At 38.7% G+C, this 12515-nt stretch overlaps 1 protein-coding gene across 1 annotated transcript in view; it reads left to right on the plus strand.

Moving 5' to 3' along the window:
* The window catches only part of man1a1 (mannosidase, alpha, class 1A, member 1), a 146475-nt gene that overhangs the window by 34943 nt on the left and 99017 nt on the right, over positions 1 to 12515 (plus strand). Inside the window, exon 2 of the mRNA XM_038727842.1 lies at positions 4297 to 4393. Coding sequence (XP_038583770.1) covers positions 4297 to 4393 — 97 coding nt within the window. The remainder of the gene's footprint in view (positions 1 to 4296; positions 4394 to 12515) is intronic.

Below are 12515 nucleotides of genomic sequence, written 5' to 3' on the forward strand. Positions count from 1 at the left end.
CGGCGGCTAAGCTAACAAAGCTAACCAGCTGGGATCATCACAAACATGATAACTGACAGACAAGACAGTAATACTGAACCTGTCGTTGATGTGGAACAGCAAAGCTAACGTTAGCCTACTCACCTGTCCAGCAGAGCAACCTCAGCATCGGTTTTCATTCCTTTCTAATCTCGTAGATTTATCCAGCATTGAAACCCCTCACAGATGTTAACAAAGGTCTTCCCCTCGCCTGGTCATATAACTTGTCTCACAGTTCCTCAGACCTTTCCCTCTGTGGCAGTTTCTCAGTCATCTTCACAGCTATAGAGTCCCATAAGAAGTCTGTTTGTTTACATTCTCTCTCCCACTGCTTCGAGTGCGCCACCACCACCTGCTGCTCGCTCCGAGCAGCTTTGTTTGTGCTCAGTTTACAGACGCAGGGGCTGTGTAGGAAAACCGGATTTTTTTTCAGAGCACAGGAAAAACAGAGAGCTACCGACCCATGAAGAAATATTCGCCGAATTTAACAAAGTTTATTGGATAAGAATCGCAAAGTACCCCTTTAAATTTGGTAACATCAGTGGAATTCCAGCTTTACACACACTCAACCTGAGCAGTGGGCTTTTTTAACCAGAATGAAACCAGTGAAAACATCTGTGTGGGTGTTGCATATCTGACACTTAGATATCTATTATAATATAGTCATGGGCTGCATGCTAACACTTCAATTTTCTCTCATTAAAAGGTTGAGAATGAAGGACAGAGGGTGTCCTATCTCATTCAGACTGTAAATCCCCCTGAGGCAAATTAATGATTATATAGATAAAAATTACTTAACTTAAAAAATACACTATTTTGAGTTTCAGTTGGCCACACAGTGTCCGATGTAGAAAACTGACTTTGTAGTAATAAAATTGTAATTATGTTTAAATGTCTCGTTATGATAAAAATTTCTTAATGTATTTTCAAATAACACCCATTTTGGATATCCAGTGCCGATTTGTTTACAGTTTATATTCTCTAGTATTTTCCCTGTGTTTTTTGTGACATGTGAACAGCATTTTCTGTCTTGATCGCAGCATCCTTGGATCAGCTCTAGTCTTTTATGTGTTTCAGTGCAGAGTGGGACAAGAATGTTTGAGTAAATCTCTTAATGTGACATGCATATAGGAATGGTAATTAGCAGGCTCACTACCTTTAATTAGCGGGTTTAAATGGAGGAAGGCTATCGCTAGCTGTCCTTTTGATGTGTGTGGGAGATGTTATGCAAATTAAGTGGCGTTTGTTTGTGTGTGTTTAAAAAAAAAAAAGGGCACACGTGAAGATAGACCAGCATTTTTGATCTCATGAGATGTCTACCTGTCAGAGTGGGTTGAACCAATACTAAACCTCACAAATGCTCAAATATACGAAACACTATGCGTGTAACGTGTTTACGTGAGTGTGGTGTTATGTGTGTGTTTGTACCCCTGTGAGAGGTGCAGATGGAGCACAAGGGATGAGAGAGGTAACTGTGCTAATTATGCTTCCCCCTTTCCTCTCTAGCATAGTACGGCATATTTCCTTATGCACTGCAAAGTAATAACCAGTTGCTCTGTGAAAAGCATGAAATCAGAGTCTATTCATCCATCAGGCTCCCAGCTTGAAAAGAATGTACCCTGCTGAAGAGCATCTTTGATTGAAACGTTGTCAGTCATGGTCACATTATGAATGAAAGAGTATGTATACTTGGGAGCGTCACAGCAGTGGGTTCATGGTTACTAAGCACCTGCACAGCCCTTGTTGTCCTTTATGTGCAGTTTTAAAAATACAAATTTGATAAAAGCAATTTTAAACCACCTGTTTTGTGCCTTCCTTCTGCAAAAATATTCTATGCCATTATTGATATCCTTTTCAGTTTGTCCTGACATGTGACCTCTCCTTTTGATTGTTCACTTTACATTTTCAGTTAGAAATGTAGTAAAGTGTCTCAATAGTGTTTTTTTTTTTTTTGCAGGAGCTTATTGTATAAAGAGTCCAGTTGTTTACGCTGGGCTTCAGTTTGCTTGCCGACGCCTCATGGTAAAGTTATTTTTGCGATACTAGTGCTGTAATAAGTCGAACAAAAAACTGATCAATATCAACATTGTGGACGGGTGGCAGTAGTGCAGTGGATAAGACACATGCCTTTGGTGTGGGAGACCAGGGTTTGATTCCCACTGCGATAATGTGTGCCTGAGAAAGACACTTAACCCCTAGTTGCTCCAGAGGTGTGCGACCTCTGACATGTATAGAGCAATTTTAAGTTGCTTTGGATAAAAGCACCCACTAAATGAGTAAATGTATTAATATGTTTTGTAGATGGAATCTTTAGGGATTTAGACTATTACAAAATAAGCAATTTTAAGACGTCACCTTGACTCTGGGGAGTTCAAATAATTCGTAATTTGTCTCTGTTTTCTAACATTTTATAGATTAAATTATTGATCAGTAAATAAAAAATGATAATAATGAATTGTTAATGAAAACAATAGTTAGTTGTAGTCTTAATAACACTTAATACCACTGCTCGTTATGGAGCAAATGGGCCAAATGAAATACGCAAATCTCTTTCATATTTTATTGGACCTCACTTAAGCTTCTCTTGCTCTTGTCCTCATAAGTGCAATGGCTGTACGACAGGTGCAATGGTGTAGTAGTACTGAAAGATTTTCAGACCGGCTTCCTGCTTGACTGACTTACTTGTTGATTGACTGGTCTGTTGGCTTACTTTACTGACTTTGGCAACACTTACCGAGTGACTCATTGACCTACTGGTTCACTGCCTGCTGTGGTCATTTGTACCCGCCTTTTGAAATGATCACAGTTAATTGCTGTTATTCTATACGAGTGTCTGTCCTCGAGTGAGCTAACTAACAATGAGTCAGCAGCAGTAACAGAAGTAGCTGTGCCACTCAGCACTACCGGTTGTAGTTGCACCTGGACAAGCACACATGCAAACTAGCACACACACACACACACAAAAATATGCTTGCAACAGGATGTGGGTACTGAGAGGAGGCACTGTACAGTACTAGGAGAGATTGTGCATCATCTTCACAATCACATTGGTAAATGCTGGAGAATGTCATCTATATTCAAGTTAACAAAGCAGGTGTTGTGATGTATGTGGCAGGTAATCATCCCATATACGCCACAGGATGTAGTACCAGCAAAACAATCATTGAAATGAGATTTTCTCTCTGAGGGTGGAGGATGAGGGGTTTTAGTTTTTCTAATCTAGAAAGCTCTCTGATAATGCTATATAACCTGGATTAGCAGAACAGAAATATGGAGCTGGAGGAGGAGCCACATGTGAGGCTGAAATGAGTGTCTGGGTGTTGGATTGGAAACTAGTGTTCACGCTGCTATCAAGCCTACAGCCAGCACCAGATTAAAATGAGATGAAACTTCAATGATTCCTGCTGGGGAGTTGGGTGGTTTCAACAGCGGATAATGGGACTCGGCGGAGGAAAATATTCCTTTTCGCAGGGAATTGAGTGGTGTTTTGTTTTTAGCTGGGGTGAGATAATCAATCAGCCCCCGATCATAATTGGCTGGCAGACATTTTAAATAGGTCGTTTGCCACCTGATGCACACAATAACATCATTAAATGAAATGCTTCTTCTGATTTAAATCTGTATTGACTTTTTAAATATTAGATTTAATAGGGTGTCATGTTAACACAAACAAATAAGCTGATATACTCTTTTCTTTTTGTAGCTTCATTATGAAATATGCAAGGAGTTGTGTTGAAAACCTGTGGATAATACAACAGTGATATGGAATCAAGAGATGACAACAGCCTTGATTTAAATTCATTAAGTTGAGATACATTTTTGGTAACTTTGAGATAAACATTATGAAGGATACTGAAATAGGTGGCAGATTGTCTCAAATATATCCAGGCTGTATCCAGGCACCTCAAATGATCACGTACCGTAACATGTACAGGCAATGCCAACAAGGACTCAACCTTGTACATGCAGCGCTCGCTCTACCAACTGATTCTGATTCTTATCTAAAAATAATGTTGAGATATCGTTATGAAACTGTTTGTTTATATATAATGTGTTTGTTTGAAACATTTATTTATATAGACAGCTATATCCTTTATCAGATGTTTTCAAACTTTACAACAGTGGTACAAACCTCGAAAATCCTGTCTCATTTGGGCTATAGACAAAACCCCACCGCTGTCTGAATAATCACAGAATTCTCTGTTACAGCCTAAAGTTGATTTTCCTCTTTAACTCACTTCATTTGCCTCTTCTCCTCCTCTTCTTCCTCCCTGTCAGATGATGAAACATGCGTGGGACAGCTACACGCGCTACGCCTGGGGTTCCAATGAGCTCCGGCCCGTCTCCAAGCAAGGCCACTCCAGCAATCTATTTGGTGAGTGAGAGACCATACACAAACACGCACGATTGATCTCCTGTCCCTGCCACCAGCGGCCTTGGCCTTTCAGATTAGCAGCCAAATTGGCCGTCAGTTAGAGCCATCCATAGATGGATGGCTCTAAATGTCAACTTTATCATATATTTATATTCTGTTTGTGCTACTTGCCAGTTGTTGGTGTCTATGCTGTTAATGAGTGTGGTGACATGAGGGCATCTTATTCTGATTCTTTTTCTCTGTTTCACACAACTCTGTTCTGAAAGTCTTGATTCTCCATCTGCCTTTCAGCGTGCTGCTAGATGACTGCAGGGCCTCAGTAATAAATATTACGTACACATGTGCTCACACAGGAACTTTGTTCATGAAACCAGTCTCCCTACTGTGACTGGGACGATTGATCAACCCCCAGTTTGGGTGTGTGCATGTGCAGCAGAAGCCAAATTAAACTAGGATAATAATTCCATCTTTTTTAAGTCCTTTCTTTTCCCGCCAATCACACACACATACATACACACTACATGTTGCTCCCTCCTCATGTTGTCGCATTGTGTTTAATTGGCTGCGATTGTCGGCTTAAAAGCTGGACTTGAGAAATGCCCCCAAAGTGAACATGAAGCAAAAACGAGAGGATCCCACAGATCTGTTATAACGGCACATGAGCCAATGGCAAAGGATCAGTACAACTCATTAAAACTGTAATACCATGATCACACTTAATCTGCAATGTATTTGGTTTTCTCGTAATTGTTTGAAGAGATAAAAGGACCAGTGACTTGAAAGTATTGAGATAAAGCTGCTTAGGGTTTGAATGTTTAATATTTAAAATGCAGTCCTGAAACTGATATTTTTGATGCACTTTTAGCTTTGCAGAGGAGGTGCACTCAATCTTGTGAACAATTATAATAAAAAAAGTTTAATCTTTACAGAGACTGTCAGAGTGGTGTACATGTTGCTTTTGCAGGTGGTATGTGTGTACTCGTGTCGTTACACATAATGAGTGCTGTAATTTATTCTGTCTGATTGGATTAATAAAAGCAGGAATTTTTTAATTTGTTATCTCTCTCTCTGTCTCTGTCTCTCTCTGTCTCTCTCTGTCTCTCTGTCTCTCTCTCTCTCTCTCTCTCTCTCTCTCTCTCTCTCTCTCTCTCTCTCTCTCTCTCTCTCTCTCTCTCTCTCTCTCTCTCTCTCTCTCGAACTAATTAAATTCTTATATATAAATAATTAAATAGATACCTTCAGCTCCAGATGAGGGCTTTGGGGGTGGTGTATGTGGCAGTTTAGGGTAGTGCTTTTGCAAGCTCTTGACTAGATAAGATGCCATTCATGGTTGAAAGAGGTATCTGTGCCTTCACTGCTGATAAGACCTGTCTCATGACACCACCAAAATACACTCACTCACTTGATCTGTTTTGAAGTTTTATTTTTTAAGTGGTGTATTTTTTTGTCACGGTGCAGGTCTGAGTCAGTGAAGCCAGTAGCAGAGAAACCATTCATATTAGAGTTTTCTTCTCCTCTGTAACAGCAGTACAATCCCTTTTAAGATAATTTCTGGTAAACTGCCTGTAATTAAGAGAAGAATTCATGTGAAATGGACCAGGGGCCGTATTACAGAAAATTCCTAACCAGCAGATCCTATCCTAACTGCTTGGTAACCATGGTAATAAGAGTTAGGAACTGATGTAGGAAAAAGGCCATTACAGATTAACAGTTCCTAAGTCAATTCCTAACTAAAGATAGGAAAAGTGATTTGCAGAAGCATCCTAACTTCGTAAAAAAAAATACCAAATTGACAAATATCCTATCTTAGACTCTTCCTATCTTTCTGTAATATGGCCCCTGTTGACTAGAAGAAAGTAGAAAAATGGAAATGGTGTTATTCCTAATGGTGATATAAATAAATTGTTTTTAGCTTGGGGCCAGCAGAAAAAAGTGTAAACGCATCACCAACACATAATCACTGTATAATGATGTTACAGCTAGCATGTTTGTAAACAGTGTCCTATTTACACATGTAGCAGACATGTTGTTCTGGCGATAGTGACGCCAATATTCAATCTCCTTTTAACTCTGCGTTTCTTGAGTTTTGAGGGATTTATTTGGCTTTATATCTGCTAAATGCTCCACTAAGTTCACCAGCTAGCTGCACACTTTGTCTGTCAACAGTTTGGTGCTGGGCAGATAACGTAGGTTTTTAGCTGAAAACAGTGGTGAGAGTGAATCAAAACAAAGAGCTTTAAAAATGCTGTTTAGAGCTGAGGGAAACTACAGGTTTGGGTGATAATTGTATGTCTGTCCCTAACCACAAACAACCTCTTTCACACTACACATAATAATTTAAAGCTTTGTTAACGTATAAATATGGATTAGTGCAGCTTTAAAGAACATTTTAGCAATGGTCAGATTATCCTTTTTAGTGTTTGTAATGTTCATTTTATATATTGATTTTAAATCAAAGGGAAGCACTTTAAAACCTTCTAATGCACCAAATAACAACTACACTGAACCTTAACCTTGGGACACACATGAGGAACACAAGTCATTTGTCCTTCATTAGATATTTGTTTAAAGTGTCACATCACATAGCTTAAGCTTATGTTGTGTAATTAGATTGCTGAAGTTGACCTCCAAGGCCTGTGATTAGCACTGGTTAATAGAATTGTTTTCTGTGTCGTTGTGTTTATATTCAGAGTGAGTTTTATGTCTAATTATTGCGGTCTTACATTAGTCCTTTAATGTGTTTTTTTTATTGTTTTTTTTTTTTAGAGCCTTCACGGCATAAAAAGGCAACGAGCATGATGTGGAATTATTTTTCGGGCATCATATCTCTGAGGTGTTTCTAGCTCTTACATTATTAGTAGAACAGAGTTTGCATTATTTGTGTCAAGGTAGTAGAGCTGAGCTGTTGACTTTTGGGCTTCTACTCTGTATTATAACACTATCATATTACCAAAGTGGCATGATGACAGCACTTTGAACGTACTAGGAAGGAAGCTTGAATCTGTGTAGCACCACAATGATTAATTTATAACTACATGGTATGCTGTGACACAAAAATTGCAGCTCCTGTGTTTGGCTATTGCACCTGGCCATGTTGCGAATTCAATAATATTTAGATTAATTGTGTTTTTTTTTTTTTTTTGTCTCTCTACATTCAGTCCCTTCTGAGAGACTTTTTTCCGCTTTACCTTTCAAAAAAGGATTGTCAGGCAACTCTTGTTCTTAGTATATTTAGGGAAATACATTTTATGAGACGACTTTGGCGTAAATCCTTGAATAAATAAGTAATGGCATGTGCCAAATGGACACACAGGCCCTACATGAGAGTTTTGAAAGAAGCTGTTTTCATAGAAGTACCTAGATTGCCTTTGGGGAAATGCCAAAACTCCCACAAAGTCTATTCCATTATACAGTGTGGAAGATTTTACAGGCTCATTTTTAATGATTGCCTTCTTATGTTTAATGAGGAAATTCAATCAGCTTTGTGTAAATTCCATCCACTGTTTCATTACCGGAATTTATCATACGTAAATGTATGAAGTGAGGGGAAAGCAGCCGTGTGAATACTAACTGTTGGATTAGCCCGTTCAACTGTCTGTGTTAGTGTGTCTCTCTGTTTCCTTCTCTCTATCCATCCCTCACGTCTGCGGTATATAGAAAAGTAAATAGGTTTTAGTTGGCTGCTCCTGCAGACCCACTCCCATCAGTAAATAAGACAGCTGTGCCCCAGGGCCTTGTCACAGCCGTTTCCAACTCCTATAGAACATGACGTATGATGATAACATTAGCCTGACCTGGAATATTATGCAATGAAGCCATACCTGAGGCTGTTGTATATCCTGATATATAATAACCTTAGTACAGCTGGTTCAAACTAGTCAGGAGAATTGAAAAAAACTTTGTTAGCTGTAGTAAAAAGGTTCTGGGGGTCCTTTATAAATATTAATCATGATAAATATTGCTAGAACTACATCATGCTCTACTACTAAAACAAGCCATGTTGTATTTTATTCAAATAAAATAAAGATTAAGGTTAACATAGTATCACAGCACTTGCACCTGTGTTTGTAGTTATGTCTCCATGAATCATACTCATGCAGCTTTATGTCTGCTCATTCCTCCTCCTGGTCATCCAAGTGAAAAAAGCTCCTCACATTTTAGATATTCAGTATATTATCATTAAAGACTAAGAAAGCTGTAAATCCTTAAATTCAGAGCTGGAACTAGGTAATGTTTCAACTAATCAACTTTTATACAAATGACAAATTTAGCTCTAATAAATATAACATCCATTACTCTTTAATCAGTTTTTGTAACTAATATGTTCTTCAAAATAAAATACAAAAATATGATACTCATATTTGCATAGTGTTGACATCTGATAACTAACAAAGTCCTTTTTGAAAAATCTGTTATTTCCTGCTCAAGTCTCGAGAATGGATTTTTAAAAAATCTTTTATTAAGTCTGGAAAACCCATATCTATTCTCTGAAAACTGCAGATGGGGTGGATTCTTCTTGGGGGAGGTTGAATCTGTCCCCTCTTTGGCGATTCCCTGAAGGAGCACAACTCCTTGGGCTCAGACGCCAGCTGTGCTGTCAGCTGTTTGCTTCTCTAGTGTGTGTGGCAGGATATTGCAGAATTCAGGGAAGTTTTCATGTACTGTAATGTTTATCATATTTTTTTGTTTGTAATAAATGTTTTACAGCATTTTTCAGCTACTAAATATTTGAAGAAACGTATTGTTATGCTGCAGCTTTTAACTGACAAAAATGACCAGAGAATACTAATAATGTCAGCTTTCAGATGTTAATAGGAGCTCTGGATTTGTTCATGGACCGTGGTATCTTCTCTTCCTGAGTTTGCCAAGCATTTCATATTATTAAGACTTCAACCTAATGATAACTGAATTACTTTATTCTTTCAATTAATTGATTAATCTTTTGTCTTGAAAAAACATAGTTTCCCAGAACTTTGGGTGGCGCCTTCAAATAACTTTCCATTTCGTTTGATCATTTTCTATATAAAGAAAAGCAACAAATACTAACATTTGAGCAGCTGGAGACTGAAACGATTAATCGGTAATCAAAATACTTGCTAATTAATGTTCTTTCAACAGGGCAATCAAATAATCAACTAATCATTTCACTTGTTGTCGTATTTCTTTCTCTCTCTCTTATTCTTATCTTAATTCATCAAAGACACATATGTTCATTAACATTATATCCGTGTACCCAAGTAATAAAGGACTGATGAGGAAAAGGCTCAATTTACCAGCAGCCGTAGGTCTTTGCAAAATGTTGGCAGGCAACTGTATTTATCTTCTTAACCAACTACGTTGGCAGACAAACAACCATGATTTGGGTATGTTTTATCAAAGAATATTACAGATTTAGTTTTTTTAACCCAAACACCCTTATAGCAAAGAGCCAGAGACGATGAGGAAGTTGCAGTCTGCTCCTAATCTTGTATCGGCATTGACAAAGTATAATCAGTGTCCAATTTAATAGCACTGCCTGTTTCTTTTCAAGTAAGCAGCTGTGCTCTCAAGACAGTGAGTCTGGTATTTAAAAATAGCATTAGAAGGAAGCGTTTGAAAGGTCAAAATGCTGATTAACTGACTTTGGATATTTAACTCATTTGCCAAATTGTGCATACACACAAATTGTGGGAGACGTTGTTGCCCTGAGAAATAACATGAATCTGTCTATAACGGCTTGTTAATCAGAGGTCGGTGCAGAGGAGCATCACATGACCACAACTGATCACACCTTGAAGGGGCTGCCGCAGCAGAGACCATGGAGGCAAAATGAAAAGGCTGCCACAGGGAGATTTCTCTAGTTGTGTTTTTCTTCTGCCTTCTCTTCTTTTTCCTCTACTTGCTTACTGATTTGAAGTAGAGCCCAAATGGACTAGGGTGATGTGACATACCTCTGTGTGCCTTGCAGGGTTTAACATTTAAATCAACACGCGATGGCAGTTGTGAGATTGTTTGCATATGTTGCCAGCCCACTGTCGATCAAATGCGATCAAATCACACCTACACAGACCTGAGTTTTAAACTCTTAATAAGTAATAGGAAGTGTTTTCCAAACTAACTTTGGGTATTTAGTTATGAATGTTTCATGTTATACAGAAACATTTAGGGGCATACTAAGGGGCCTTAAAAGATTGCACCTAAAAACTAGGGGAGATATAATAAGCCTAAAACAATATAATATAATTGTATAGCACTTTGTACTACAAAGTTATATTGTCCTGTATATTATCTGAATCAAATAGTACAACTCATTTCATACAACGTCAGTAGTGGCGAGTATAAACTACTTGGGTCTTGGCTTTAAATCAGAATGACATTCAAAAAAACAGTGACATATTGTATACGAAATTAAAATAAAGTGCCCTATTGCAATACTAATTGAAATGAAAACAGAGTGGGTAACTGAAGGGCAGACTGATTGCTGTTTCATCCAACATCTAGACTCCTATAACAGCTTTTCATCATGGGGCAACAGTTTCAGTCACAAACAATATTTCATCCTAAACGCTCAACAATCGCCGCCTTGTCACTGTCATCGCAGCTCTATAAATACCATTTATGGAGCTCACATATGATCTGTCTAGTTACATAGGGGCTGACTGATAGTGGCATTTTGGATGCAGTGTCGATAACATTGTGCAGAGCTGATTGATTCATTTAACCAATGTGTGCGATGTCCGTTGTCTCAACATCAGTAACTATAATGCTGCTCCCTGGCAGAACATCAAACCACAATGTTTACCACAATGTTTACGACCGGACCTGAGGAGAGGAGTAAAAAGTGATGATGTAATGCTTGGATTTTAGCTGAACATCTCGTCCTCCTTGTCCTCATTCACTTTCTTTGTTGGTTCTAATTATGGTTTGACCAACACAGAGCTTTGAAGGACAGTATTTTGTAAGGCAAGACTTCATCAGCTACAGTAGAATAGCATCTCATCCCTGGAGAGTCTGTGGATCCATTCTTTTTTGCTAAAATTAAATACACCTAGAGGCAACGATGGCATCCATCTCTCCTCCTGTCGTTTCCAATCCCTCGCTCCGTCTTTTAGCACTCAGCTGTCTATAACCAGCATACTGCTATTGAGTCTCTCTGTGTTTCTAAATCCAGAGCAGGTCAAATCCTGCTGTGACACTGTAGTTTGCTAACAGATACAGTCAGCATGCTATGCTTTTGTGGCTTCAAGGAGAGACCGTAACCTGATGTATATAGATCTTAGACAAGAACCTGGTGGGAGTGAAAATGTCAGATTTACAAAGTTTCCACAATGTCTCTGTTCTAATTGTAATATTTTAGGTTGAGGAATATGTTAAATTATTTAGACCTCCTTCTTGCATGGGAATCTTGTAGCTGTCCAACTCTAACATCCGCTGTCCTAATGAACTCTTATCAGAACAACCACTGAGGGCTTTTTCCACCCACATCTCAATGACCAGAATATGTTAAATGCCCCCTGGAAGATGAATTATTACCTTGTTAAGTTTCTTCAGATGATCCAGAGCTCATTTGGAGCTCAGTGCCAGTAAATTGCCAGCCCAGCCTTAAGGTGTATCCTGACTCCTGTTAAACATTATGGAATTTAATTTAATCTCATGCCCATTATAAACCAGTGAACCAGAGGTAGAGTTTGTACCAAGGCTTTATCTTGGAGTACAGTGATTTTTATTTTTTATTTTTTACAGGGACACACTGGCAGTTGAAGAAGAGTTCGATAATGTAGTGGCCTAACAACATGTGGAAGACTGTTTTCTAAATCAGTGAACACACAACTCTTTACAGTGGATTTCAATTGCAAGAGTCTGGTACTATCCTTTTTTTTCCAGGCAGACACTGTAATGTGGGTTTTCTCTCGAGCTTTCTGGAGAGTGTTAGTGAGCACTTTGCCGAGATAATCCATCCACCTCACAGATGTGACATATCAAGATGCTGATCAGACAGCATGAGTATTGCACAAGTGTGCCTTAGGCTGGCCACAATAAAAGGCCACTTGAAAATGTGCAGTTTCACTGCAGCTGTCTGGGTGGCTGGTCTCAGATGATCTTGGAGGTGAAGATGCTGGATGTGGAGGTCCTGGGCTGGTGT

This window comes from Micropterus salmoides, unplaced genomic scaffold (genome assembly GCF_014851395.1).
Source record: "Micropterus salmoides isolate LMB-PRFRI ecotype aquatic unplaced genomic scaffold, ASM1485139v1 Ms_hic_scaffold_18, whole genome shotgun sequence".
NCBI classification, from domain to species: Eukaryota; Metazoa; Chordata; class Actinopteri; order Centrarchiformes; family Centrarchidae; genus Micropterus; species Micropterus salmoides.